The 27,942-nt window shown below is 48.7% G+C and overlaps 3 protein-coding genes across 11 annotated transcripts in view; 1 reads left to right on the forward strand and 2 right to left on the reverse strand.

Annotated features, from left to right (window-relative positions):
* CTSW (cathepsin W) overlaps positions 1–14,340 on the reverse strand; it is a 28,850-nt gene extending 14,510 nt beyond the window's left edge. Inside the window, exons 1-2 of one of the 8 annotated variants that reach the window (XM_083716521.1) lie at positions 14,208–14,340; positions 12,091–12,202 (exon numbers count right to left, since the gene is read on the reverse strand). In XM_083716521.1, coding sequence (XP_083572647.1) covers positions 12,091–12,202 — 112 coding nt within the window. In that variant the 5' untranslated portion in view covers positions 14,208–14,340. Of the gene's footprint in view, positions 1–38; positions 251–1,056; positions 1,470–5,071; positions 5,305–12,090; positions 12,203–13,807 lie in introns of those variants that run through there. The other 7 variants (XM_083716520.1, XM_083716519.1, XM_083716516.1 and 4 more) reach the window with 7 other exon arrangements.
* Positions 6,598–16,905, forward strand: LOC310833767 (uncharacterized protein). The gene is made up of 5 exons (XM_083716564.1): positions 6,598–7,192; positions 11,065–11,222; positions 13,027–13,101; positions 14,238–14,401; positions 15,322–16,905. The coding sequence occupies exons 1-5, from the start codon at positions 7,062–7,064 to the stop codon at positions 15,433–15,435; spliced, it is 642 nt and encodes a 213-aa protein (XP_083572690.1). The 5' UTR covers positions 6,598–7,061; the 3' UTR covers positions 15,436–16,905.
* A 1,813-nt stretch (positions 16,906–18,718) lies between these two features.
* Positions 18,719–26,230, reverse strand: LOC310833763 (transmembrane emp24 domain-containing protein 10-like). Of its 2 annotated transcripts, none has more exons than XM_083716561.1 (5): positions 25,682–26,230; positions 25,083–25,203; positions 22,291–22,364; positions 20,899–21,025; positions 18,719–19,292 (listed from the first exon to the last, which is right to left on the reverse strand). In XM_083716561.1, the coding sequence occupies exons 1-5, from the start codon at positions 25,871–25,873 to the stop codon at positions 19,171–19,173; spliced, it is 636 nt and encodes a 211-aa protein (XP_083572687.1). In that variant the 5' UTR covers positions 25,874–26,230; the 3' UTR covers positions 18,719–19,170. The 2 variants fall into 2 exon arrangements, 1 of the variants encoding a protein (XP_083572687.1); XR_014558916.1 differs by lacking the exon at positions 18,719–19,292 and adding an exon at positions 20,006–20,456 and having other exon boundaries at positions 20,593–21,025; positions 25,682–26,219.
* Positions 26,231–27,942: the final 1,712 nt, after the last annotated feature.

Raw genomic sequence — 27,942 nt, forward strand, 5'->3', positions numbered from 1 at the left:
TCACCCTCACCTCTGCCCTCCCCTTCAGGCGCTCTCACCGTGCTCAGGTCTGGGGCCAGAAAGGTGCTAGCAAAGGGGGCAGCTATCCAGAGCCCCCACAGCATTAAACGAGCGGCAGGGAAGGTTGTCGGCCACATCACGGCTGCAATCTGCACAGCTGTGTGGTTAGGAGTGAAAGTAGCTTCTGGGGCTCAGAGCTCAGAAGAAGATGCTGAGGTGAGACAGAGTGGGGAGGAACCACAGAGGCAGGAAGACAAGAGGGGTGTTATTTTGGGAGGGCGGGTGGGTGTCGGAAAGACTTCAAGTGCACATCATGCTCTAGGAAGGGGTGGCAGGGCTTTCTGGTCCTCAGGGACCTGTGTGTGGCAAGCCACTCTCACAAACCACTGCCGCTCTGTGTTTGCCTTTCTTGAGAAAGGCTGCCTGCATCTGCATATTAAGGCTGTCTCAGACTAGAGTGGTGCATGCTCTAGTTATCTCTCGCTTGGACTACTGCAATGCGCTCTATGTGGGGCTACCTTTGAAGGCGATCCGGAAACCGCAACTAATCCAGAATGCAGCAGCTAGACTGGTAACTGGGAGCGGCCGCCGAGACCCTATAACACCGGTCTTGAAAGACCTACATTGGCTGCCAGTACGTTTCCAAGCACAATTCAAAGTATTGGTCTGACCTTTACAGCCCAGTATACCTGAAGGAGCATCTCCACTCCCGTCGTTCAGCCCGGACACTGAGGTCCAGCACTGAGAGCCTTCTGGCGGTTCCCTAGCTGCGAGAAGCCAAGTTACAGGAAACCAGGCAGAGGGCCTTCTTGGTAGTGGCACCCGCCCGTGGAACGCCCTCCCACCAGATGTCAGAGAGACTACCAGACTTTTAGAAGACATCTGAAGGCAGCCTTGTTTAGGGAACCTTTTAATGTTTAATAGGTTATTGTATTTTAATATTCTGTTGGAAGCCGCCCAGAGTGGCTGAGGAAACCCAGCCAGATGGGTGGGGTATAAATAATAAATTATTATTATTATTATAAAAAGAAATCGAAATGCCCTGGTTGGTCACACCTGCGGCTTTGAGCAATGGTCATCCCTTTGCTTGCTGTGCCCCACCAGTGCTTGCGGCGCGTTCTCAACCTTCTCCCCCCTCCCCCCAGCATCTCTGTCTGGGCACCTGCCCCACACTTGGCAGGCCACTAGCAATGTTCCTTTGTTCCTCCGGGGTGGGTGAGTTTGTGGGGTGTTTGGCAGGCCCAGGATGTAGTTTGCTGGAACAGAGCAAGGAGACAATCCTGGCATTCTGGCCTCTCGCTCCCCTTCCTGCCCCCCTTTCTCCAAGAGGAAGAAAACAGGCCGGGGGCTCAGCCAGGAGACTGCTTTCTTGAGCAGTCCAGCTCATTTGCTTACACAAAGCTTACGTGACGTTTAGATGATACCTGGCCTTTGCTGAGCATTGGTTCGAATTTCCAGGACACCTCCCTGCCACTTTGGGGGGCTCCAGGCTGTCATTTCATAGAATTGTAGAGTTGGAAGGGCCTCCAAGAGGAGTATTATTATTACAGTAGTACCTCAGGTTACAGACGCTTCAGGTTACAGACTCTGCTAACCCAGAAATAGTACCTCAGGTTGAGAACTTTGCTTCAGGATGAGAACGGAAATCGTGCAGCAGAAGCGCTGCGCCAGCGGAAGGCCACATTAGCTAAAGTGGTGCTTCAGGTTAAGAACAGTTTCAGGTTAAGAACGGACCTCCAGAACAAATTAAGTTCTTAACCCGAGGTACCACTGTATTATTATTATTACCCTGCCCTCCAACAAATATACTGTACAAACATAATAAAACGTCAAACATTAAAAACTTCCTGATACAGGGCTGTCTTCAGGTGTCTTCTAAAAGTTGTGTAGTTCTTTTGTCTCCTTGACATACGATGGGAAGGTGCCACTGCCAAGAAGGCCCCCTCTGCCTGATTCCCTGTACCTTCACTTCATGCAGTGAGGGCTCAGGAGCAAGCAGGGAAAGGGCAGTTTGACCCCTTACTCCCTTCGTGTGCTCCCGAGGAAGAACTGTAGTACCACTGCTCAGTCGGTAGAGCATGAGACTCTTAATCTCAGGGTTGTGGGTTTGAACCCCACACTGGGCAAAAATAAATAAATCCTGCATTGCAGGGGGTTGGACTAGATGACCCTTGTGGTCCCTTCCAACTCTATAATGCTATGATTCTATAAATGGAGTGCAGGGTGGAAATTTCCCCAATGCAAACACCCGATCCAGCTAATTTATCATCCCCAACCCCAGCTGATGCAACTTTCAGTTTGAAAAGACAAACCTACTGCACACTTAAGGTGTTAAAAACAAGACACTTTTAGAGTCAAAAGCTTGGCCCTGAGAGGATGTGGTTCACAAGATTGCCAGCTAATTGCAGGGGGGGGGGGGAGTAGTCTGGCTCTTCTGCCTCTGGCAGCTGTTCTGCAGAAATGAGAATGGCCCTTGCCACCCAGACAAAGGCATTTTCATCGATTAGGCATGTGGGTTTCAGTTCATGGATATATTCAGCCCCAGAACATCCCTTTTGCCTCCTCTGCACCCTGTGAAATTCACACTTCTCTGTATTTTGCAATGCAGTTCTTCAATCAAGTCATATATATATATTTTTAAAAAAGTACAGTATTAGTGAAAAGAACAAACACACTCATATTAAGGGTAGCAGCTTTGCAAAAATGTGCATTAGGTAAAATTGACAGCATTAAGAGAAATCTGCTCTCAAATGATAGATAATTTTAACAAGGACTCTTTAAATAATTGCAAACTGATGTTGAAATATAGAGAGTTGGGTTTAAGACCGTAAAAACAAGAAGCAAAAACAAACAGATCCACCCATTCTTAGCTGCAGGTTTCCCATCCCAAGTAGGAGAGCTTATTCTCTGCATCTGGATACAAGCAGAATTCTCGGTTAGGTGAATCACATGATGAGGACAAGAAGATGCAGAGGAACAGACTCTGGTTCTGGACTTTTCAGCGGAAAGGACAACTCCATGTGCCCAAACTGACAAACTGCTCACTTACGGCTGGTGCCCTAGCTGTGGCTGTTCCTGGCCGCAGGTGGACATCACCTCCCACCTGGACTGCTGCAAGGCGCTCTATTTGGGGCTGCCCTTGAGGATGGTGCCAAATGTAGCTGCCACGTTGGCGAGTGGCACTGTGGTCATCGCCAGCCCCAAAGCTTTGTGCCGGCTCGCTGCCAGTGAGCTACCTGGTCCAGTTCAAGGTGTCCTACTTGAAAATGTGACTGTGACTCTGTTTGGAGGATAAGAGCTGTAGCTCAGGGACAGGACATCTGCTTTGAAGGCAGAAGGTCCCAGCTGTAGAGTTGGGGCTGGGAACATCTTGTCTGAAACCCTGGAGAGGTGCTGCTGGTCAGTGGAGACCATACTAAGTTAGATGGACCAGGGGCCTAACAGTGTAAGGCAGTTTCTTATGTTTCTATTCTTGATATTTCAGTCGGCAGACTCTCGATCTCAGGGTTGTGGCTTTGAGGCCCGTGTTCGGGAAAAAGATTCCTGCGTTGGACTAGACCAGGGGTCAGCAACCCGCAGCTCCGGAGCCGCATGTGGCTCTTTTACACCTTTGCCGCGGCTCCGGGGCGGATACTAGCGAGGGGAGGAGGCGCATTGTGCGCCCCGACACTCCCCACTGTGGCGGGCGCTGTACTGGCTGTGACGTCGCATGGGGGCGGTGCGTGCGTTAGTCACGCACCGTCCCGACGTCACCTTCCCGCCCGCCCGCTACATTGTAAGGGGCATGTACGCTGGTCACTGCATTGAAGGGGAGTGAAGAACACACACACAAAAAAAGGTAACTTGTTCATTTAACGTTTATTTCTATGAGGAGGAGTAATTCTGAGGGGTCAAACAAAGAAATAATAAAAAAGTGACAAAAAAATTATTTTTATAATGACGAGTTTTGCGGCTCCCAGATTTTTTTTCTTCGGAAACGGGTCCAAGTGGCTCTTTTTGTCTTAAAGGTTGCAGAACCCTGGACTAGATGACTGCCAGGATCCCTACAACTCTACAATTCTAAACCCTGTCCTGACAGCACCGCTGTTCCCTTCGCCCATCCTTATCGCAAAGGGCTAGATAATTCCTTTTATTATTATTATTTAAGAAAAGGGACTATTCAGAGAGAAGGGCCTGGATTGACTTCAAAAGAGCCAGGCACCCGCAGACTAGTCCCCCATTTTGTCCGCCCCCCCCCCTCGCCCAGCCATGGCTGCAGCTAATTTAATGCTTCAGTCCAGTTAGCAACTCCCCCCACTTCCCACCCTCAGCCCTTGATGTGAAGACCTTGGGAGCAGGTGCAGTGTGCTGTGTCTGCGGACGGCTAATCTCCTAGCAGATTCCACCGTTCGGTCATGTTGCTCCCCCCATCCTGCACACACTTTTTTTCATGCACACATACCGCCCCCCCTCCCCAAGTCAACCTGGGACGCTATTTATAGGCTAAGGAGACAAGAGTTCCCTGTTAACGCAGGAATGTCTGGCTTTTAGGAGGGGGAGAAAATGGGAAAGAGAAAAGAGAAGTCGAGGTCTCCTCACCCCCCAACCTGTCAGATGAAAGCGGGCACTGTTTCTTGGGTTTATTTTTAATAAGGAATGAAAGGGAAAACCCCACACACTTAAAAGCAACCTTGGGTAGGAGGACATTCACTACCTCTAGATGCAAAAAAATAAAAAATGCTTCTGGGTCATTGAAAGATTCACGTATTAGATGCAGATTCAAAAATAATAGCTAGCTAACTTATTAACAAAAAAAATCTTCATTGCTAAAATCTGGAAAATAACATATTTTAGGAGGACTTGGCGATGATCAGTGAATTTTGGAGTGAAGGACACGATTGATTGTGCTCTCAAATTATATGACAAGATGCTAACATGTCTTACAGTTATTGTAAATATATTTTTCTTTTATTATTATTTTTGCAAAGCTTGATCTTTGTATCTACTGAGTAAACATTTTAAGCAGTTTAAACAAAAAAACCTTCCTTGGCTGGATCAGACCAAAGGCCCATCTAGCCCATCATCTTTTTACCTCCAACAGTGTGTCCTTCTCACAAGCAGCACCTGTGGTTTTGTTATTCGCATCCATCACGTACACAGGACACACTGCCTCTGGACAAGGCGGGTTTGTTGTGGCTAATAGCAATTGATGGGGTTATAACAGCCACGGCCAATTGCCTCTAGGTCTGAAGACGTCTCATCAAGGTGGTCAGGATGTGCTGTGGCCTCACGGAAAGTTAAAAGTGGGGGCTTTACAAAAGCAATGAAATAAACTTTTTATTGAAAACTGGAGTACTTTCATCATGCACTGAAACTGCAAAACACTTTTTTAAAGGTGCAACACACACACACATACAATATGATAATGCAATAAATTTTCCTTTTCTGGAAATAAAATGAAAACGACGATGAGCCAGGTATGAATTATGTAATTCATTCAGTCAGAACTGAAGATAAATAGTGTTGGATTGTCTCCGTTTTAAAGTAATCTGCAAACACTAAACAACTTATCCATAAATATTTACATCAGATTTAAGATTTGACTCTTATATGCAAATTGAAAAAGCTTCCCCCCCACCCCACTAATGAATAAATAAATAACAAAAATGATTGTAATAAGCTTCTTTTTTCTAAGTGAGTCTTTCTTCATTTTTCGTAATCTTACATTTACGACAACGTCCCAGCGTGATTCTATTTAGTGGTCTCTGGTGCATTGTGGGAAATTTAAAGTGATGGGCAGAGTCCGAACCTTCCCTTTTGCAGAGGACAGTCCTCTCTCTGAAGGCTCTGAACCCTCTTGTGAAGGGCTGTGCAGTCCGAGGGTTGTAGCCATTGTTAGTCCTGCTCAATAGACCCATCAAGCAGTAACAACTGGGGGAAGGAAAAGGTATTGGGTTTTTTGCCTGCCTGCCTGACAGCCAGCCCTCCTTACTCCCTTATTCTGCCTCTGTCTAGGAGCTACAGCTTTTTGAGGTGGGAGCAGAGGCGTGTACCCCAGAAATAGGCCGTCTGCGCAGAACCTCAGAGCTTGCTGGCCTTCGCACTGCCTTGCTTCCTGCCCACATCCTCAGTGACAGCAGCTGAAGCAAGGCTGGCGGAAGACATTTGGCCCCTGAGGTGAACCACAAAATGGCACCCCTTTTCTTTCAGGGAAAAAGGGGTGAATGAAGCTGAACTGTCAATCAAAGGCCGTGGCAGGAGTGGAGAAGAGGCCTGCTCTGAATCACGATGGGTGGAGGCATCGCCCAGGAGACACCCCAGCGGGCAGCCAGCCCCTAAGGGTAGCAGGAGGCCTATGTTCTTAGGTTCATTAATGCAGCGAGACACAATCTTGCCTCTGAAACACCCAGGCTGAGGTAAAATACAAGGTTTTTAAGCGGCCACCATGGAATCCAACAGGTCCAGTGCAGCAGAAATGCTCTCCCACACAGCCCCCATTGAAAGGAATGGAACCTGCACCAGGTGCAGATGTTTGGTTATCATCATCAACCTTTTATTCGACCGTCAGTCAGAAAAAAAATACATTTGTCAATACAGTTAAAACATCCACAGATGTTTGGTTTTTGTTATTTTTTTAAAGCACTCTGCTTATGCCCAGAAGTTCCTTTGCCCACCCTTCCAGAACTGAGTTGCGCTATTTCAAGCATGTTCTTCTGACGCTGAATCTCAGCTCCTGGTTTTAATTCCCCCGCCCCACACAAGGTAGGTTTTTTTTTGTGGGAGGGCGAATGCTGGGACACGGCCCCCAGAAGCTGGCGCGTGATGCTGCCTCTCCAATTCCTCTGAGGGAAGGCACAAGCCTGCCTGTGAAAAATGCCAAGGTCACGGCAGTGTTGGGGGAGAGGCAGATAAAAGTGGGTTCTCACAGTCCCTCTGCTTCCATCCTTGCTCTGCCCAAGCCAGTTTCGCCCGCCTAGTCTAGCTGGCATTCTTGGCCAGGCTAGGCTACCCTGCACCCCCGCTGTTCTCTCCCCCCTGGCTTTGCCCGCCTGGCTTGGCGTGGCACCCTCCTGGCGTGCGCCATGTTCCACCTGGTGCTTGTGAGTGGGTTGCTGACAGGGGTGTCGTCGTGGGGGTCCTTCACCCTCCTCCGGGAGTCCAGCCTTGATGAAGAACAGCCGCTCGAGTCGTCTGTCGTTACCCTCAATGAGAGGTAAGCAGCTGGCCAGATCCTTTTGTGGTTGCAATTTGGGAATACTATCTGGTGCGGTGGCTGGACCTGAGGCTCTGATTTAATACCTGTCTGAGGCTCCCTGGGTGGCTTGGGGTCAGTCTTCCTCTCTAGCTAGGCTCCCCCCCCCCCACCAGCCTAGCATACCTAGCAAGTTTGTTGTGATGATTAAAATGGGTGTTGGGGGGGGAGTGTTGTGTGTTGTCTTGAAGAAAATGTGGGGTGTGGGGCTGGTCCGTGGGGATGTGATGACAGGTGGGAAGAGGGTTGTTATTTAGGGTAACGAAGAAGACTGTGTGATCAGGGGAGTAGGGAAGGTTTGCATGCAGATGGTCCCAGGGTTGAGATCCTGTTGAGCGTCTTAGCATCTGCTTTCATTGCAGAAGCTCCTAGGTTCAGTCATTTCCCCCCTTCAGTCTTGCACCTCTCCCGGTATGGCTGGGGGAGACCCCTTGCTGCCAGCCTGCCAATGGCCTGACTCAGTACGGTGCAGCTTCGTACGTTCCCCTATGCGGAAATGTTACAGGGGACATGGCAGAGATTTTGGAAATGATGCATACTGCAGAGAATGTGGAAACAGAGATACTTTGCTGGCAGTTGTTCCTCTTCCCACAACCAGCTTGGCAGAGATTTCAGAACAGACAGAACCCATGCTTCCATTGCACCTGGTTAACTTACAGACCTCTCTGCCACAATTCATGTCACCGGTGGCTGCCTTTTAATAATAATAATGAAAATTAATTAGACAACTTCTTGAGGACCATCGATGAGTCTTAGACATCCTGGCTAAATTGATCTCCCATGGTCAGGGGCAAGCTATCCTAGGACATTGCCAGCTGCTGGGGGTGAACATCAGGGAATGGCCATTGCCTTCGTAACATGCTTGTTAGGGTCCCAAAGACTGGCCAGTGGTGGGAGCAGGATCCTGGACTAGACAGCCCTTTTGTGCAGCATTTTCCCACAGGTGTTTACTTGGAAGCAAACTCTGCCACGTTTGAAAGGGGCTTACAAAGTTTGCAAAGGATTTGCAGCTGCAGTCTTTTAAAGTGCAGTCCTAGCTGTGCCTACTCAGAAGTAAGCCCTACCGAATGCAATGGGAACACAGCAAGCTCCCTTATATTGAGTCAGGCCACTGGTCCAACACACAAATTGGCAGCTCTCCAGGGTTTCAAGGCAGGGGACATTGCAAGCCGTACAGGATAATGTCCAGCACGACTGATTCTGGGCTTTTCTGCATGCAAAGCAGATGCTCTACCAATGAGCCACAGCCCTTCCCCAGTGGGGCTGGCACCTATAGGAAAGGGAGGTGAGGATTAATATTAATAATAATTTTATTATTTTTACCCCGCCCATCTGGCTGGGCTTCCCCAGCCACTTTGGGCGGCTTCCGGCACATCTAAAAGCATAATAAAAGAGTTCTGGGTCTTTCCCCTTGCTGTTGCTACAGCCAACAAAAACAGTCCAATCCCACATGTATTCCTCAGTAGTAAGCCCCAATGAGTTCAATGGGACTTCCTCCCAGGTGAGTAGGCATATAGGACTGTGTCCGAAAAGGGCTCTCGTTGGGAGGAATCAATTCAAACTTATCCCTGCCGCTTTCTGCTAGCTCAGCTTGCTTCAATGCAGACCAACTAGTCCAGTCCTTGTGGGACAGCTGGCATGGTTGCCTTGCTATAAACCACCTTGTGGCTTGTGCAAAAGGTAGAATATCTATCACCTAGACAGAGGATCATTGTTAGGAAAGAAATCTCAGCCAGTCAGTGTAGGCAGTATTGAGTTAGATGGACCACGGACCTGCTTCCTGCTTTTCTCCTGCGAGCACAGTAACAATTTTAAGGGACGTTAAGGCAACCATGGCCATGCTGGTCAGCAGCACCAGCTTGGCGGGAAAGATAATTGCCTGTACTGTTTGCAAGGAGGATTATTTCGGCTAAATGTTAGGGGGAAACGTCTTAACCATAAGTACTCTTTGACAGTGGAACAGGCGTCCTCCTTGGGAGGTGGTATGCTGTCCTTTGCTGGAGAGGCTGGACACAGGCTGTCAGGGATGCTGTCATAGAATTGTAGAGTTGAAAGGGACCCCCGGGGGCCATCTAGTCCAACCCCCTGCAGTGCAGGGATCTCAACCATGACAGATGGCCACTCAACCTCTGCTTTAAAACCTTCAAGGAAGGAGTAGCTAGTTAACTAGTCAGCCCCCCTGAACTCCAGATGTTTGCTTGGGTGGCTTTGGCCCTGAATCACTCCCCAATATTAATTCAGGAAGGCTCCAGGTTCTCCTGCCTGAAACCTTGGAGAGCTGCTGCCAGCCAGTGTTGACAATATTGAGCTGGATGGACCAGTCACCTGACTCAGTAGAGGGCAACTCTCTCTATACCTGTGTCACTTTTGGCTGTTTCGATGTCACTCAGGCTGTTAGAAATCCACGAGCCCCTTCCAGATCCGAAATGGACTCCTTAGCCTGTTCTATTCAATAAAATTAAAATTATTAAAATAAATTATAAAAATTAAATTAATTTGGCTGAGAAGGATTGTGTAGCTAAATTCGAAGGTAGAGAACTGTGTTGGAAAGAGAGGACAGAAAAGGCCATCTGAAATTTGTTGTAGTCATACCTCTGTGTGGTGCTGGGAGGTGAGCTAAAACAGAGAGAGGAGGCTTATTCTGGAGGACAGAGTTGTGGTGGAAGGGAAAGCACAATCCTTTTAGAAAGGGATGTATTCAGCAGGTTATCTGAGTAACAATAGGCATTGGAAACAATGGATGTTTCTCTCAGTTTGTTTAGGCTCCTGCTTGTTCAGTGAACTGGATGCCAGTTTCCCAGCCAGCTTTTGCTCCTCCGTTTTGTTATAGCAGCTTTATTGGCAGATATTAAAGGGGGAATGCATCCCCTGCTAATCCCTTGCCCGTCAAGCTGCTGTTAAAAGCAGAAGAGCAGGGAGAGCTATGTTGTTTTGTTGTTGTTGGCAACCTCAGAAGAGATTGCTCCTGTGCCTATGGGACGGATGAGTCTGCCCCATTTTGTCTCAGCTTCTCATTTTTCTAATCTTCAGTTTGCAACATTTCTCCAGCAGTTTGCAATTTATTGAAAAATTCCTCATAAAAACAGCCAGCTTTGACTGCACATTTATCCTAATATACAAATCTCTGCAAACAATTTGTCCTAAAATCAGTACGGCTTTGTATACCATTTTCACCAAGAGGTGTGCATTTCGCTGCACACTTTCCCCTAATACAGTTTTGTGCAATTTTGTTGTTGTTGGAGAACTGTTGGACTAGGGCCTGGGAGACCAGAGTTCGAATCCCAGCCCAGCTATGAAGCTCACTGGGTGACTGTGAGCTAATCACTGCCTCTCACCCTAACCTACCTCACAGGGATGTTGTGAAGATAAAAGGAGCTTTTTGGAGGAAAGAAGGTGTCATAAGATTTGTTTCACATATTGTTTCAGGAAACCCAAATTAGATAGGCTCCTGCAATAATGCAAACTGAACCTTATTTCTCCCAAATTCATACCTGTGCCTTTTTGCACAAGCTACCTCTCCTGCAAGGGTGAGAGACGTTTTCCCCGCTAATGAAACCCCTGCTGTGCTTGTATGGTTTTGAAAGCTCAAACAGAAGTGGCATTGCAACAGCAGAGGGACATATGAAGCTGCCTCCTATCAACTCAGACCATTGGGCCATCTAGCTCAGTAATGTCCACACTGGCTGGCAGCATCTCTCCCTAGCTGGAGATGCCATCGGGGGTTGAACCCGGCGCCTTCTGCATGCAAAGCATGTGATCTGCCCTTCCCCAAGCGACATTGGCAAGCTGTAGAACCTGTAGCTGATCTCTGCCTGTTCTGTCTCCTCCGGCAGCTGCAGGGAGCGGGCCCTCCAGGAAGTGGGCTCTGCCACGCTCCGGTTGCTCCGGTTGGACAGCCCCCCCAGGATCGCAGCTGGCACAAGGAGGCAGGCGCATGAAGCTTGGGAAATGATGGAACTGCCGGATCTGTCCAGTGGGGGGCAGCATTTCAGTGAGTCTTCATTCCCACCCCACTTCTGCATCCCTCACCTTGACCTGCCCACTTATCCCAACCCCAAGGCAGGGGTTTGATCGGCACTGGGCCTTGGCTCCAGGATCTGCTTTCAACGCCAAGGCTGCCCTGGAATATCAGTTCCCTAAAGCATGTACAAGGGACGCGGGTGGCGCTGTGGCTTAAACCACAGAGCCTAGGACTTGGCCATCAGAAGGTTGGCGGTTTGAATCCCTGCGACGGGGTGAGCTCATCGGTCCCTGCTCCTGCCAACCTGGCAGTTCGAAAGCACATCAAAGTGCAAGTAGATAAATAGGTACCGCTCCGGTGGGAAGGTAAACAGCGTTTCCATGTGCTGCCCTGGTTCGCCAGAAGCGGCTTAGTCATGCTGGCCACATGACCCAGAAGCTGTACACCGGCTCCCTCAGCGAATAAAGCGAGATGAGCACCGCAACCCCAGAGTTGGCCACGACTGGACCTAATGGTCGGGGGTCCCTTTACCCTTTAAAGCATGTACAGAGTGTCTTTTCCTTCACCACTTACCACTGATAGTGAGGGGCTTATGGGTCAGAAAGAACAGCTTCTGAAATTACTTAAGCCTCTGCATAAACTCACCTAACCATAATCTTCCTTTTCCTTTTGCCTCACCAAGTACTGCTAATTAAACTGAGATAAAAGTTGCCGCTACTTCTTTTTTTTAAGCCCTGTTTTTATGGCTGTCTGAGCAGCCCAACAGACAGAAATGCAGCATGTGAAGTTTTTTCTAGCATGCGGGGGGAAAGGTCCATCTTTTCAATTTGGCAGACATTTTTACTGAGATCGACAGGAGCTCACTCTGAAACAGCTCAGTCTGAAAAGCTCAACATACCTAGTGTTGATGCGTCAGAAGCTTGGAGATGTGGGTTCAAATTCCTCCCTCTGCCAAGGAATTGCTGTGAGATGTTGGGCAAAATGCTCATTTTCAGCCTTGGTAGTCCCATCTGTGGAATGGGGAGAGTTACCAAAACTGGGGGACATTTGTTGAGACCAGCAACTGTTACACACCTGCTGGTAATCCCAAATTAATATCACTTCCACACTGCTCCTCACATTATTTTGATCTAGATTAGTAGGAATACCTCCCATCAAGGGGAAAATCACAACTTTGTTAGGCTTCCTTAAACTCCACTACAAACTTTCCCCCAATTTTTCTATTTTCTTTTTATTACTTATCTCCAGGGGGTATTCCTACTAATCTAGATCAAAATAATGTGAGGAGTTCAGATCCCGTCATGTGCTGCAATAAATCTATGCTTTATTTTTTCTCTTTTTTTTATTATAAAGTATAATATTGCTTTTTATTTTGAATAAATATGGTGCGGGCCAGCATAATCTTTTAAGTGCTTTGGGTCTCTAAAAGGTCTTAATTTGGCCCTGGGAGGGACATATACAGCCTGCAACCTCAACCTTGGAACTGAGGTGACTTTATGTCTGCAGAATCAAGCCTAATGTTTGTATCCGTTTTAGGTTCCTTATCTCCCCAAAGCCCACTTCACCCCCCAATCCTTTCTGTAACATCTTTGGCTGGGGAAGAGTTCCAAGAAACCCACAAACCTTAATAATAATAATAATGATAATAATTTTTATTTATACCCTGCCCTCCCCAGCCAAGGCCGGGCTCAGGGCGGCTAACAAGCAATAATAAAAACAAGTTGAATGAATACAACTTATAACCTTGCCACTATTTTCTGGCCTTTTCCTTAGTCCTAATAATAAAGGAAGTGCCTTTCGAATTTCATTCTTCTCCCACCTGTTCCCCAAACAGATCTTTCGTCCAATGAGACACTGCTGGTCCGAAGAGAAAGCTGCACCCAAATTTCCCACCACGTCACGTTGGAAGGTAATGCTAAGCCAGGGGTGGGGAGCCTTTTCTTAAGGGCTGCATTCCCTTCTAGACAACCTTCCAGGAGCCACTGGCCAGTGGTTGGCAGTGGCAGAGGGAAAAGTGGCAAGGGGGGGCATCAAAGCTTCATTTGCACATCCACCTTTCTCTATCCTCCCACCAAGCAAGCAAAGGGGCATTATTGGGGCTGAAGATAATCAGGGATGATTTCCCTCCGTCGGAAGGGAAGAGAAGATCCCAGGTCTCCCAGGGTTTCAGAGGCAAAAGTGGAAGGTGCACACCCTCCAACATTTCTCCAGTGAAAATAGGGATGTCCTAAGTAAAAGTGGGAAATTCTAGGATCAAATCAGAAACCTGGATGGCTTCTGCAAACCTGGGACTGTCCCTGGAAAATAGGGACACTTGCCGAGAGCAATATAGCATCAACTTTGGGGGGCCCAGCCCCCTTAAATATTTTATGGGGGGAGACAAAGGGACTTTAGTCCGTAAGGGTTGGCTCCTATGCCTGAAAGCTACCTTCAGACCTGAGATTGCCCATCCTGGCTGGATAGTGGAGCCGTTTAATTAAAAGCCTAGGAAACGAGGCACTTTTAAGAACCGACCTGAAAGAACAAAAATATCGACAGTCTCCTCAGGTTCCGGTTTACTACTGCTAGTAAATGTTAATGCACTCTGAAGCATTCCAGCAATTTTCGACTCTTACCTCCATTTTCTCAAGAGTATTACCCACAATGCACTTGTGGCAGCCATGTTTTCCACTTAAACTGTGGTGCCCCCTTGAGGGGTGAACTGCATGATACACTCAGATACCCAAACACAAAACAAATGCAGATTTGGAGAGGGGTCTAGAATGTAGAAATGGCAAGAGGGAGGGTTCTCTCACCTAACCCTTTTGTTTCAGCCTCAGGTGTAGGGGATCTGTCAGGCCCTACAACACTACAACTCCCATCGCCCCATGACCATTAGCCATGCTGCTGGGGCTGCTGGGAGATGGAATCTTGCAAAAGTTCAACTCCCCTAATCCAGGGGTTTCATGGAGGAGAATGACCCCCTGTCTGCACTGCAGCTTCCTGCCCCACCACCTTTCCTGTATCTTCACCCACCTTTTCCTTCTGGACTTCCTCCTCCCCCAGATCTTGGCTGGCAAAGCTGGGTGCTGCACCCAGTGTCCTTCGTCTTCACCCAGTGCCTCGGGTGCCGCTGCCGACGAAAGGACAAGGCCCCTCCGCTGGCCCTTTGGATTCAAGACTGCGGACTTGAGCAACCGAGCCGTCGGCCAGATGGGCAAGCCAAGCAGGTACAGAGCGCCTCTCAGAGAGGCGTATGAAATTAGGCCGAGGAACCACAGGTTGCGCACCTCCTGAGCTAACCCTGTACAGTCTGCTCTGACCGGCAGTGCCTGTCCATAGTCTAGGGCAGAGAAGGGCCCATCTTTCCCAGCACCTGCTCCCAGAGATGCAGGGATCGAAGGTGTGACCTTCTGGGCTGCCAAACAAGGGAATCTGCTCCTGACTAAGTATGGGCCCCTCCTCTGGGACATAGGAAGCTGTGGGGGTATTGCTGGTGACCTAAACATTTCAGGGCACAATTCTGCAACATGCCAATTTATATCTAATGATGCAGATTTAGGTCAGATTTCAGAGCAAGGGCAGGGAGCGATCTCTGGCTCTTGCTGTCAAGATGCCAAGTGACGGATCTGGCCTTGATCACGGGCAGAGAAGTCTTTTCTGAGATGGATGAGATCCTTTTAATCAGCGATTATAGGGATGACCCTGGGGAGCTTCTGCTTGCAAAGCAGGGATTAATTCCCACTGCGCTATAGTCCCTCCCCCAGGGAACCTAAGAAGGTGCCTTATTCCCGTTCAGGCTATTTGTCTACATAACTCAGTATTGCCCACTCAGACTGGCAGCAGCTCCTTAGGGTCCTTGCTGTTCTCTTCCTGGCTGGGCCTTTTTAAGGGCTCCCTCTTGTGTTCTTGTCTTCCGGAGAGCGAAACAAGGCTAGGGTTGGCCCTCCTCTTATCTTTGGATGGTAAGTGAATAAATTGTACCCAGAAAGCTGCTTTCTACTAAGCCAGATCCCTCTAGCACAGTTTTGCCTACACTGACTGACAGCAGCTCTTCAGGGTTTCAGACCAGGGTCTCTCTCAGCCCTGCCTGGAGATGCCATCAAGGACTGAACCTGAGCCCTTCCTCCTCCTGCTTCTCTCTCAACAGAGACACTGCTGCCAGACCCGCCGGGCACCGATGCCCTTCGTGTTCCTCAAAGAGGACGGCTCGTTGGTCATTCGAGCAATCCGCCTGGAACGAGACTGCCACTGCCGCCCCTGAGGCTTTGCCCCCATCCTGGCTGGCGTAGAAGGCGCCCCACGCCGAGGGTGACGGGAATTTGTAATGGAGGACAGCTGGAGCATCAACAGAGGACGCCCCCAATTGGCAGTTGTCAATGTTGGGGCAGAGCAGTGGAAGAACCTTTCTCCCACAAGGGACATTAATGGGGTGAGAAGGGAGTTCGTTTCTCTTCATGCTTGGTTGCTGCAGAGGAATCCTCTGATCCAAATACAATCGGAGAATACTATCCCCTTCACAAGTTGCTGGGACTTCAACTTTCCATTATCCCTCACTGCTGGCCATGCTGTCCAGAGATGATGGGATTTGGAGTCCCAACAATTTCTGGAGGGCCACGGGTTCCTCATCGTGGAAACAAAAGATAACCTTCAACTGATTTTGCTGTTAAAGGTCACCAAAGAATTGTGATATGTATATATATACCATTACAAAACTACAACCCAAAGGCAGCGTCTCTGGGGGATAAGTTACTTCATCACCGAGTGAAGTTTGTACCTCCGTAGCTCATGAAAGGACCTCCCTGGCATAGTGGTGGCTCCCTGGCATTGGAATGACTTCCTTCTTGAGATCCAGCTGGTGTTTGGGCACCAGCTGAAAACATACCTCTTTAGCCAGGCTTTTTATGACGTGGGTTCTTGATGTATTAAGCCACTGACTTTTGTAGTAAGGAGGGTAAGTTGTCATACTGCTTGATTTCATATTAATATTTGTTTATTTACTGGAATTGTTGTACTGTTAAGTTTCATTTTATATTTGATATACCCTGATTCAGGATCGTTTGCGTGTTGAAGGACAGGGTGAAAATGAATCTCTTTTGAGTTGTACCTTACAATGAGCTTGCCCGTCTCTTCCCGTTATTTGGCCCTTGCAGGTCCTATGGCTTCCCTAGTCTGGTGCCCTTTCAGATGCTTTGGACTACAATTCCCATCAGCTCAAACCAACACAGCCAGTGCAGGGAGTTGTAGTCCCACAGCATCCGATAGGAAAGGGCTGCCCTTAACACTACAACTAGATCTGCATACAAGTACCCTCTCCATGCCATGGGAAACATCTTCTGTTGGTTTTTGCAGATCAAGCTGCTGATAAATGCACAGGAGCAGGTCAGGCTGTTTTTCTTTTTGATAAGTTGGCAACCCTGTCATATAAGCATGGTTGACACCCATAGAATAGAATGTTAACGTTGGAAGGGGCCTCAAAAAGTCATTTAGTTCAATAAGAAGAATGAAATTGGCAGCAGTTAGAAAAACTCAACCCTGGTATGTGAGTGAAGGAAACTCCTCTGACTGAGTTGTGACAGTTAAACAGGCAAGGAATTAAGTTTAATTTTTCGTTATGGAAATGGCTGCAGTTCTGGCAAGGGCACAGGGTGAAGGGGGCAAATTTTGTATCTTATCCGTATAAAGAAATGCATGCAGATTTAACAATAAAAATGTATTGACTATTTTAATACAACCTTGCTGTGAATTTGTCGTCTTTTTATGTTCCAGAAGAGAGGGCGAGTTAGGCTGACAAGGCAGTAATATGTGCATAAAGTTGCAACAGGAAGTGGGAGACGCCAGCAAATTTTGCTCTAACCCATTTGAGGGACAGGACCTGGTGCACTGGAACCTGTTTTTAAGGCAAACACTTTTAGCCCCTGTAATTAAGAAGCAGCGAGGGCTTCTGAACATGTGCAGAGAGCCCTTCCAAGCCTCCTGAGTTATGGCAGACTTCAGCCAACATGCTTCTTAGAAACTGCAGCCCTATACTTGCTTAGCTGGTGGGAAGCTGTGCTGAGCAGAGAAGGACTCACGTGCACAAATTCCATGGCTTCTGATGGGGTGGTATAAACACACGCTTCGAAACTCTCTCCTCGAAGGGAGGGAGATCTGAGGTGCTTGCTTTGGTGTGGCCTAATCTGAAAACTCAAAAACTGACGATGTTCCCAAACTCCCTTTAAATATGGAGGTTCCATTTTTATAACACCAGGTAGTCATTGATAGTACTATCAACCACCAGAGATTTCTCAAATCATCCTCAGGGGTGGGGCCAAATTCAGTCTTCCTGGCCTCCCTGTCTCACAGCACATACCCTACCATACCCCTCACCGTCCCTCCTCTGTACCCTCAAGTGCTTGACTGAAAGAATCCTCAATTTGCAATAACGCCGCTAGATTCCCTGGAAGGAGAGAGATCAGTGTGTGTGCGCAAGTCCCCTCTGCCGTTCCTGCAGCTGAAAGGTAACCTACAAAGAGTTGCCTCTACTGCTTTTCTCTCTGGCCACACAAGCCACAGAAGGGTGTCCACAATAACACACTCCCCACCCAAAGTCTAATCCATGGGTAGGCAAACCAAGGCCCGGGGGCCGAATCTGGCCCAATCGCCTTCTAAATCTGGCCCGCAGACAGTCCGGGAATCAGCGTATTTTTAAATGAGTAGAATGTGTCCTTTTATTTAAAATGCATCTTTGGGTTATTTGTGGGGCCTGCCTGGTGTTTTTACATGAATAGAATAAATATGTCCTTTTATTTAAAATGCATCTCTGGGTTATTTGTGGGGCATAGGAATTCGTTCATCTCCCCCCCCCAAAAAAAATAGTCTGGCCCCCCACAAGGTCTGAGGGACAGTGGACCGGCACTCTGCTGAAAAAGTTTGCTGACCCCTCATCCTTTACACTGCACATCTTATCCCTGCGCATCTTCCTCCAGCGATGCAGAAGACTGAGAGCCACCATTCATACCAGCCTGGTGAGTGCTGCTGCTTTTTCAAAGGTTTCCAGAGTATTTACAGGCTTTATGGATGCTGTTCCCCACTATTTGCAATTTTACATACACACATGCTACCTGGGAAACTTAAGCCCTGCGTAACCAGGGTGACACCTGTAAATTGTCTGTGGCCTGTGCTATTTTTCTAGAAAAAGAGGTGCTGGAACCCACCTGAGAGGTGCCAGAACTGAGTTCCTGTGAGTTCCATATGAAAAAAGCCGTGTTTATGGCCTTTATCCAGCCTACCAAAATCCACATATCATAGACCCTGTAGAACAGTGTTCCCCAACCTTTGGCCTCCAGCTGTTTTTGGACTACAACTCCCATCATCCCTCGCTAGCAAGACCAGTGGTCAAGGATGATGGGAGTTGTAGTCCAAAAACAGCTGGAGGCCCAAGGTTGGGGAACACTGCTGTAGAATACCTTTTTCCTGGCTCCAGATGAGGCAAGGAGAGGCAAGACCGTCCTGCATTGTTTGCCATAACTCTCCCCTCACCCACCCACCAAAACAGAAGCAATATCTAGGAACCAAAATTTATTACTTCCAAAGTATTACACTCAGCAGTTGGGACTTAAATTACCTAGTCTAATTAAAACACCCGCCCCACCACATCCCCGGCACCACCACCATGCAGAGCAGACGAGCGCCATGGTCGTTTTGGGAGGAACAGCAAGTGGTTTTCTAATCTGCTCCTCAGAATCCATGCCTTGTCTGATGAGCGGCTCCATTCCTGGCTAGCAAAGAGATCCAGTCCAGTTGTCAGTTGTTCCACTGAGAGTCCTGGCCACAAGGAAATCCCGGAAAAAAATAATGCAGTCACCTTCGGAGTGGAATAATTCAGCGGAGAGAGATTGAGCATGGTTCACACCTAACAGGTCGTAGGCTAGATCCATGGCAAAACTAGGCAGGGGAGTCCAGTAAAGGGGGGCTGCCCACTTTTTGCCTCTCCCCCTGTGCCCAAACCGGAGCTCAATCACTCAATGAGTTTCTTGGCTTTGAAGAAGCGTCTGAGGTAGAAGACCTGCCAAGTGGCCAGGCCCACAAGGCAGAGCATGGAGAAAATGCTGAAGTAGAAGACCCGAGCGCTGGTGGATTCTGCAAAGAGAGAAAGAAAAGGCCAAGTGGCAGATCCAGCTCCGAACTCCTAGGGTGGAGCGGTGGTTAAGATCTGGGAGACCAGAGTTCAAATCCCCACTCAGCCACAACGCTGATTTCAGGCCAGTACCAGTCTCTCAGCCTAACCCGCCTCACAGGGTTGTTGCTGGAATAAACGGGGAGGGGAAAAGAACTACCGTATTTTTCGCTCCATAAGACGCACCTAGTTTTTAGAGGGGGAAGGCAAGAAAAAAATACCGGTATTCTGCACAGAGCATGTACGTGGCTCTCGCTTTTCTTGCTTTAAACCCTTCCGTCCCTCCTCCTGCTTCGCTGAGAAACCAGCAGAGCAAGCTGCACAGCTCTCACTGAAGTCAGCAGAGCAACAGCGATAGCTGTGCAGCATCTCTTCTGCTGGCTTCCCAGCAAAGCGGGATGAGGGACAAAAGGGAGCCCTTACAAGGGACTGCTGAGCAGAGCCTGGCAGCGGCTCTTGCTGGCTTTCTGGGAGGTGTGGGAAGGGACAGAGGGCAGCCCGTCAGTCTTGCTGGCTTTTCCCCAAGGAGGGAGAAGGGCAGCCTGTCAGTCCCTTCCCCCACCTCCCGGAAAAGCCCCCAAGAGCTGCGCTCCCTTTAAAGAGTCGTGCAGAGCGTGTGTGCGGCTTTTGGGGGCTTTTTCCCGAGGAGGGAGAAGGGTCTGATGGGCTGCCCTTCTCCCTCCTCGGGGAAAAGCCCCCAGGAGCCGCACACACGCTCCGCGCGGCTCTTTAAAGGGAGTGCTGAGCAGAACCTCCTGCCTGCATTAGCTCCATAAGACGCACACACATTCCCCCTTACTTTTTAGGAAGGGAAAAAGTGCGTCTTATGGAGCGAAAAATGCGGTATGTTTGTACACCACTCATTACCTCCTCAGAGGAACGGCAGGATAATAAATGCAACAAATAACATTAGTACCTTCTAATATTTTATTGTTCGGCTTCGTTTTAGGGAGGGGCCTTGCCCTACATGAAGAAGGTCCCCACCACTGCCAATATATATTTTTTTTATGACTTTGTGGCAGGTAATGAGGGAAAGATTCTCTTTGTAAGACTGTCACACCAGTGTAGACAGGGCAGGGAGTAGCTCTTGATACCCAAGGAGCCCTGAGTTCAAATCCCTGCAAAAGCTTAATGGCTGACCTTGGGCCAGTCACCAGTCATAGCCCAACCCTGCCTTGGAGGGTTCTTGTGAGGCAGCCTCCACCAAGATTCTTTCGACTGCAACTCCCAGCATCCCCAGCCATTGGCCAGGTGGCTAGGAACATAGGATGTTGGAGGCCTCAAGGCTGATGGACACCATTAACACCCAATCGAAGGCCAGAGAAGGAAGAAAGAACAAACAGCAGAGCAAGCACAGCCAACATGGTGCCCTCCAGACGTCAGTGGACTACAACTCCCAGCATGCTTAGTATGGCCAGTGGTAAGGAATGATGGGAGTTGTAGTCCAGCAACGTTCTGGAGGCCACCAGATGGTGAGAGCCAGAGATGAGGCCCGCACTGCAGCCTTTCTCGGTTCCAGCGAATGACAGGGGGCAAGATCTCCAGCCGCCATGCTTTCGCGCCACTCACCATTGGTATCGCGCATCTCCTCCTCGCGTTGTTTCATGAAGGCAAAGTCTTTGACAATGGATTCGGAAAGGTCCTCAAGCCGACGAAGGTCCACCTCCAAGGGCTTGAGTTTCTCAGCCTTCGCAATCTGTGGGGAAAGGGGAGGACAGGCTGAGCCAAAGGCCAGCACAATGCCACAAGAACAGCTGGGGCCACAGAGGGAGTGGAGACGGCCACCAACTCTGGAAACCCTTGGAAAACCCTTTAAAAAACCAGCAGCACTCATCAGACTGGCATGAACGGCCGCAAATCTGCCAAACTCCACCACAACTGCTCTCTCCGAAGCTCCTTGCTCAAACTCCCTACTCTCCACGGGTCTCAGCGGTCGGTGCAAAGGCTTCTGGGATTGCTAGGTGCTGTTTTTGCACCTTTCTGGGCTCATTTTTAAAGTCATTCCGGGTTCAACATGCTGTGTGTGTGTGTGTGTGGTCGCGCATCAACTGGACACGTGTAAATGAGGTGTGGCCCGTATATAAACAGTTCAAATAAAAGAAACTGAAGAAGACCTTTGCTGGATCAGGTCCTTCTAGCCCAGCATCCTGTTCTCACAGAGGCCAAACAGAGGCCCTAAAGGACCTGACCCCTATAACATCCTCCCCGCCTGTGATTTCCAACAACTGGCACTGCCTCCCACAGTGGGGCAAGGTGTTTGGTTGGCCGCTGTGAGAACAAGATGCTCAACCACTTGGGTCTTTGGTCTGATCCAGCTGCAGGGATCTTCTGGTGATCTCAGGGAGGTTCTGCAGGCTCACCCCCACAGCTCAAAGCACTTCTGGGGTGGGATGAATCTTGAGCTTTTCACAGGCTCCCCGCCCTGAGACAATCAAGCCACTTTTACGGGGAATGCAGGAAACGTTTGCACACAGATTTACCTGCTGCATCTAGTCCACACTATGGGGGAACTGGCACAAACTCCCCCCCCCCCCCGGAGGACTCCCTGCCATATTTATTCAGAGCAGACTAAGTGCTGCACTTAGGGGGACGTGGGTGGCGCTGTGGGTAAAACCTCAGCACCTAGGACCTGCCGATCGCATGGTCGGCGGTTCGAATCCCCGCGGTGGGGTGCGCTCCCGTCGTTTGGTCCCAGCACCTGCCAACCTAGCAGTTCGAAAGCACCTCCGGGTGCAAGTAGATAAATAGGGACCGCTTACCAGCGGGAAGGTAAACGGCGTTCTGTGTGCTGCGCTGGCTCGCCAGATGCAGCTTGTCATGCTGGCCACGTGACCCGGAAGTGTCTGCGGACAGCGCTGGCTCCCGGCCTCTAGAGTGAGATGAGCGCACAACCCTAGAGTCTGGCAAGACTGGCCCGTACGGGCAGGGGTACCTTTACCTTTACCTAAGTGCTGCACTTACGTCCTCATAATTCCGTGCCTCCACACCGTGCTTGATATTGAGGGTGATCAGTTGGTCAGGGACCCGGAAATTCCCTGGAAAGAAAGAACCTGGGATTAGGGGTGAGGGGAATGAAGAGAAGGTAGGCATAGATTGAGAGGACAAGGTTAGGATTAAGGCAATAACGATGTACAGCAGACGTCCCGCAACCAGGCACTCGCCATTTGTTCCAAACTTATGGTTTGGTTTAGGCAAATTATAGTCCATCACACCCGGCTGGAAAAGGCTGCACTACAGAAGGATTTTTAAAAACCACAACACAGGCCTATTTGGACATATGGACTGTTTTTATAGATCTATATGTTTAAATGAAGATCAATATATTTTTCCTGTTAATGTCATCTGGCAATGTTGAGGTTTTATTTTTTATTTTTCCCTTTCCTTTTGTTGTATTTGCAAAATAAAATAAAAATGAAAACTTTTTTAAAAATAGGGTTTTTTAAGTTTGCAGTGTAGCAGCTTCCTATGTATATTTAAAACAGCTTGCTTTACTGGACTAAATAGAAGCATTTCTGGTTTGAAAACCATGGCGGCCAGTGCCTTCCAAACTCCCTTAGCTCAGGATGGGTTCCTTCTCGCCCAAGATCACTATGATCCTTATAATGATTAAGTCATCCTAAAATCAGTCACATGGGCAACAGGACCACCTTTCAAGTGATCTGCTGCAAATCCCACATTCAGCAGATAGCTCCATCTTTTACCTGCCCAGCACTTGACACCATTCATCCAGGTCTGGGGAACCTTTTTGGTGGCAAGGGCCGATCCTTATCAGAGCCAAATATGACAGGTGGGAGAGGACATCCATCCTACGACTGACTAATAGGTGGGATCGTCCACAAGTCAACACCTTTTCCACTTTGATTTTAAAGTGGGAGAGGTTCACAAAGGCTTTAGGAAGATTCTTCCTCCACCCTTCTGAGACTGAAATTATATTGTGCTTCTCCTGCAAGTGACGCCCCACCACTCACGGGAGAAGTGTGTGAGCTGCTTCAAGCAGCACTTGGGAGAAGGCAGATCCCAAAACAGGACCGAAGGTGGCCTTGAAGCTCTTCTCAGAAGCCCTGCTTCTCCCTCACCCAACTGCTGCCGCTTGTCTGTTCACAGGAGCTGAGCTTTGGAGAAGGCCTTAATCTCCACCGATCATCCGATGAACAGAGATTAAATCCTGCGGTGCAATCCTATTCCCTCTTTAGTGCAGGGCACACAGCCAGTGCAGGATTAAACCTTGTCCTCCTGCTCATCAGCTGATGGGAGGATGGGCATAGCTTGGGGGGAAAGGCCTGGTTGGTCAAACTGGATCCACTGGTGGACCAAGGCTGGCCAGAGGGCCCGACATTCCCCAGCGGTCATATCTGATGTCAGGTGTCAAGCAAGTGGGCATGGCTTCAACCAAACTGCCTCATAGGCTTTAGGCCACAGGTTCACTGCTGCTGTTCTGGAAAATTCTGCTGGTTAGGAAGCAATCTCTGTTTTTTTCATTCATTCAAGGCCTACCCAGAAAAGGTGTTTGCAATGTTGTGATTAGATGTCATGCAGACTGGCCTAAAGGGGCCCTGCTTCTGGGTCAGCTCTGCATCCAGTAAACGTCTCTTTTTAGACATTGTTTTTTTTCCAGTTGTGAAGCCCTAGAAATCTAGGCCAGGCCCTACAATCAATGAATGGATTGTGTGGGTTTGGTAATTAGTCAAGTGTGAGAGGTTAACACACTGCAACCAGCTGCACAGAGAGGTTGCCAAAAATCATGATTTTTATAGAGACATCATTTCCATTCTATGAATTATTATTATTATTATTATTATTATTATTATTATTATTACCCGCCTTTCACCATCAGGTCCCAGGGCGGGTTACAACAATTAAAATATACAGTTAAAACTTGAATAAATGAGTTCCCAAGTTCTGACCTCTCAGCAAAAAGAAATCAGTTTTTTAAAAGATCTTGTAAGATAATGTTTCTTGCAAATTTATGGTGCTGCAGTTCTGGCAGGTGGGGGGAAAAAGTTAATGAAGAAATCTTCCATTACTGTATTATAGCTATTATAGCTGTTTTGTTTTATTCAAGTAATGTTATTTGAATAAGGATTATGGTTTTGTTTTTTTAAAAAATGGAACGGTTCTGTGGAAATCTGCACCCGGTTTCTGTCAATATGGGACAAAAGGCAAGCCCGTGTTAGAATTAATTAATGCCTCTCAGCAAAGAATGTAAACATGGTTTATTTTGCAGAGGTAAATAATCTTGTAAATAAGTCTTTAACAAAAAGCCGCTAGCTTGCTGGGGGCTGGCAGATGATGGTCACAGAGCTCTGGCCTGCCTCTCTCACCTACTCACTGCATGGAATTATTTCTTACCTGGGGCTGCAGCTCAGTGGTGGAGCATCTGCCTTATGAGCAGAAAGTCCCAGGTTCAAATCCTGTCAGGTAGGGCTGGGAAAGGCTCCCTGCCTGAAAAGCCACTGACAATCAGTGGTCTGACTCTGTTCGGGATAGTGCTTAAAGGCAAATCTGAGACAAAGGGATGGAAAAAGGGGCGTGAGTTTGGGAGACAGTCTCATTGTGAGCTAATCACTTTTCCAGTCTGGGATCAGCTGTGAAACATGAAAATTATTCTAGGATGCTTCAAGAAGACGTGCCTCTGAGCATGTAGAGTGCTTCCCTTCCTCACTGTGCAGGCACATCAAAATCAAACCCAAATTTGGGATTAGAGGCTACTTTTTGAAACTTAAACCTGCCTGCAGAATCCATCGCTCCCATACCTGGCTGGCCATGACTCTCAAAGCAAATCTCATAGATCTCATAGTCGTCTGTGGTGAAGGCAAATTTTCCTTTCTTGGCATCATCTCTGGAGTACAAGAGGTGGCCAGAGGAGTCCGTAACCTGCAAGGAGAAAGGGCCAACTGCCAGCGTCAACTCTAGCAGAGACAACGGGTATCTGGGCATGCACAAAATGCAAAACAAAAGCTTGACAACAAAGAGTCTCACAGCACTTGCAGAGCCTTAACATCCACACCACACATTTAAACACCACTTTTAACAGTGGTGGTTTCCTCCTGGGAATGGTAGTTTGTTAAAAGGGGGTTGTCAGGAGAACCCCCCCCCAGCACATTTAACAAACAACAGTTCCCAGAATTCTTTGGAGGACGCCATGGTTACTAAAGTGATGCACAGTGGTTTAAAAATGTACAGTGTGCATTCATTGCTGCATGAAGAAGCTTTCGTGGTCTAGAATGAACTTTGTGGTTGCAGCTGCAACAGACTCCTGTACCATTTAGGTATTTTTGTGAGCCGGGGTGGGGAGAGTGTTTGTCAGCAGAAGAAATGAGGTGGGGAGATCAAAGCACAACATGCTTCTCACCCGCAAGTCTGTCCTGATCCCCGGTGCGGTGGCTTCCGAGACCACGAATTCCCCGGTGACCATCACATCTCGGTGAAGCTCCTCTTTCAGACACTTGCGCGTCTGCGGCGGAAGCTGAAAGGACAGTCCCTGGCAGCCGCCTGCAGAAAAGGCCAGCAGGGCCAAGGGACCCAGGAGTCCGGGCACCCACATCGCGGTTAAGAACCAGACAAGAGTGCAAAAAATAAAAAGGTGGAGGGGCGGGGAGAGACTGGTTCCCTGAATCCTGATTTGCTGTATGCCTTCAACCGAGCTGGATCCTTGGAGGTTCAAATCCCTTCCCCCTTGCCTGGACCCGGGTTGGTCCTTTCACACGATACCGCCTTCCCCCGGCCCCCCCAACCCTAGTATTGCCTCTCTGGTGTCGATCCCCAGTTGGCTACCCCCTGGCCGCTTGCCCCGTAGGCTCGATCTCGGATCCCCCAGCCTTCGGGGCTGCCTCTGATTCTGCCCTCCCCCTCTGGCCGCGGCCGCCTCCGACGTGGCGCTCTCCTACGAGTCCGCTCCGCTTGGGGGCGGGGCTTGGGGCGGAAGAGGCCACGCCCCGGTCCAAGCAGGCGGCGTGAAAATGGTCCCGGGGGCGCGCGACATTTGTCCCGCCGTGAGCAAAGCGTAGGCTGCATTTGTTTTGCAGAGTTTGGCATGAGCCGTTACGCTGGATCAGGCCAGAGGGGGCTCCACCTTGTGCAGCGTCCTGTACTTAACAGGGGTCCAAAAACAGATGGCAAGCGCTTACCAGGGAGTAAGCCTCCTTGAACGCAGGGGGACTTACTTCCGAGTGAACCTGCCTAGAATGGCATCGTTTGAACTTCATAACTTTAGATTGCAATCCCTTAGACTCGGCTACTAGGGAGTTAAATCCCAGGGGATCTTATTTATGGGATTTACCTCTGAGCAAACACGTCATGTGCCTGCAACAGCGCTGCAATTTTCACCGCCCTGCAAAGGGTTAATTTAACCCTTGGTTGCTTACTTAGGCGGCCCCCTTGTGTTCAGTGATGTCTTGCTCCCAGGAAAGTGTGTGTAGGGCCGATCGTAGAATTGCAGAGTCGGAAAGGGCCAAGAGGGTCATCTAGTCCAACCCTCTGCAATCCAACCCCCTTACTTGCAGAAGCAAGCCCCACTGAATTCAATTCAGGTGTTTTGCGTGTTGGGTTGTAGCCATAGTCGGCCAACTTCACAACAACCCTGAAAAGCAGTTCACTTAAAATGTACGCCCCGATCCTACGCCTGTTTACTTGGCAGCAAATCCCGTATTTAACTCCTAGTAATCGCGCACAGGACTGCAGCCTTAATTGATGGCGCATTAGAGGTACCCGAAAGTACCCGAAGTTCATCATCCGCATCACTAGTGAACGTGCGAATAACCAGGCGAGTGTGCTCCTTTGCTCAGCATTTATTCCAGTACAGAAAAGATGCGCCTGTTTAAGCACACCCCACGTGTGTCGGCCACCTTAGCGCGTAAGTGAGAAATTGGGAGTCAGTGACGGGAAAGTGTGACTGGACGGGTCTGAGAGTGTTCCTCGTTCAACAGCGGGAGGGAAACTGTGTCAACATCCGTCTCTTAAGAACACTACAATTCCCAGGGTTCTTTGAGAAGCCATGCTTCTTTTGAGGTCAGCGCCGCTTCCTGTGTCCAACAACTCTGCACATCAAGGTAGTATTTTGACTTTGCTCAGCAGTGGTTAGGAAACAGGACTGGTAGGTTTTGTGGATCATGAACATGCTCCCTGTGAGGAAGGGCGTTGGTGAGGACAAAAGGAACTCTGCAGAAACCCAGAGGCACTCTCACCATTTTAATTATTGTTGCTAAAAGCCAGAAGATGCTTTTAACTGAAACGGAACCCCTGCTGTATAACCTGGTGACCAGTGTCCTAGGTTCAGACAAAACAAATTCACACTGAAAATTATAACACACTTATCTTCAAAGATCTGTTCAAAGATCACACTTATCTTCAAAGATCTGTTACAGATCTCTTAGAAAGATATTTAGCTGAAAATTAAATAGCATCAGCTGTCCCAGACATTTTTCCATATGTTTTCTAAAAGGGCAATTAAGCCCATGGATGTCCAGGAATGGGTTTTTGTATGAACTTGTGTGCCCCTAAACAGCTGAGGTCTCTGTCTTCTTAATAGGTGTCTTTGTGCTGATCTGTCAATGAGTGTTTCCCCCTTTTGCTGACACCCCTGAGTTGTAATCATCAGGAAGTATCCTGCTGTTT

The sequence above is a fragment of the Podarcis gaigeae genome (genome assembly GCF_964106915.1).
Source record: "Podarcis gaigeae genome assembly, chromosome: 16".
NCBI lineage: Eukaryota > Metazoa > Chordata > Lepidosauria > Squamata > Lacertidae > Podarcis > Podarcis gaigeae.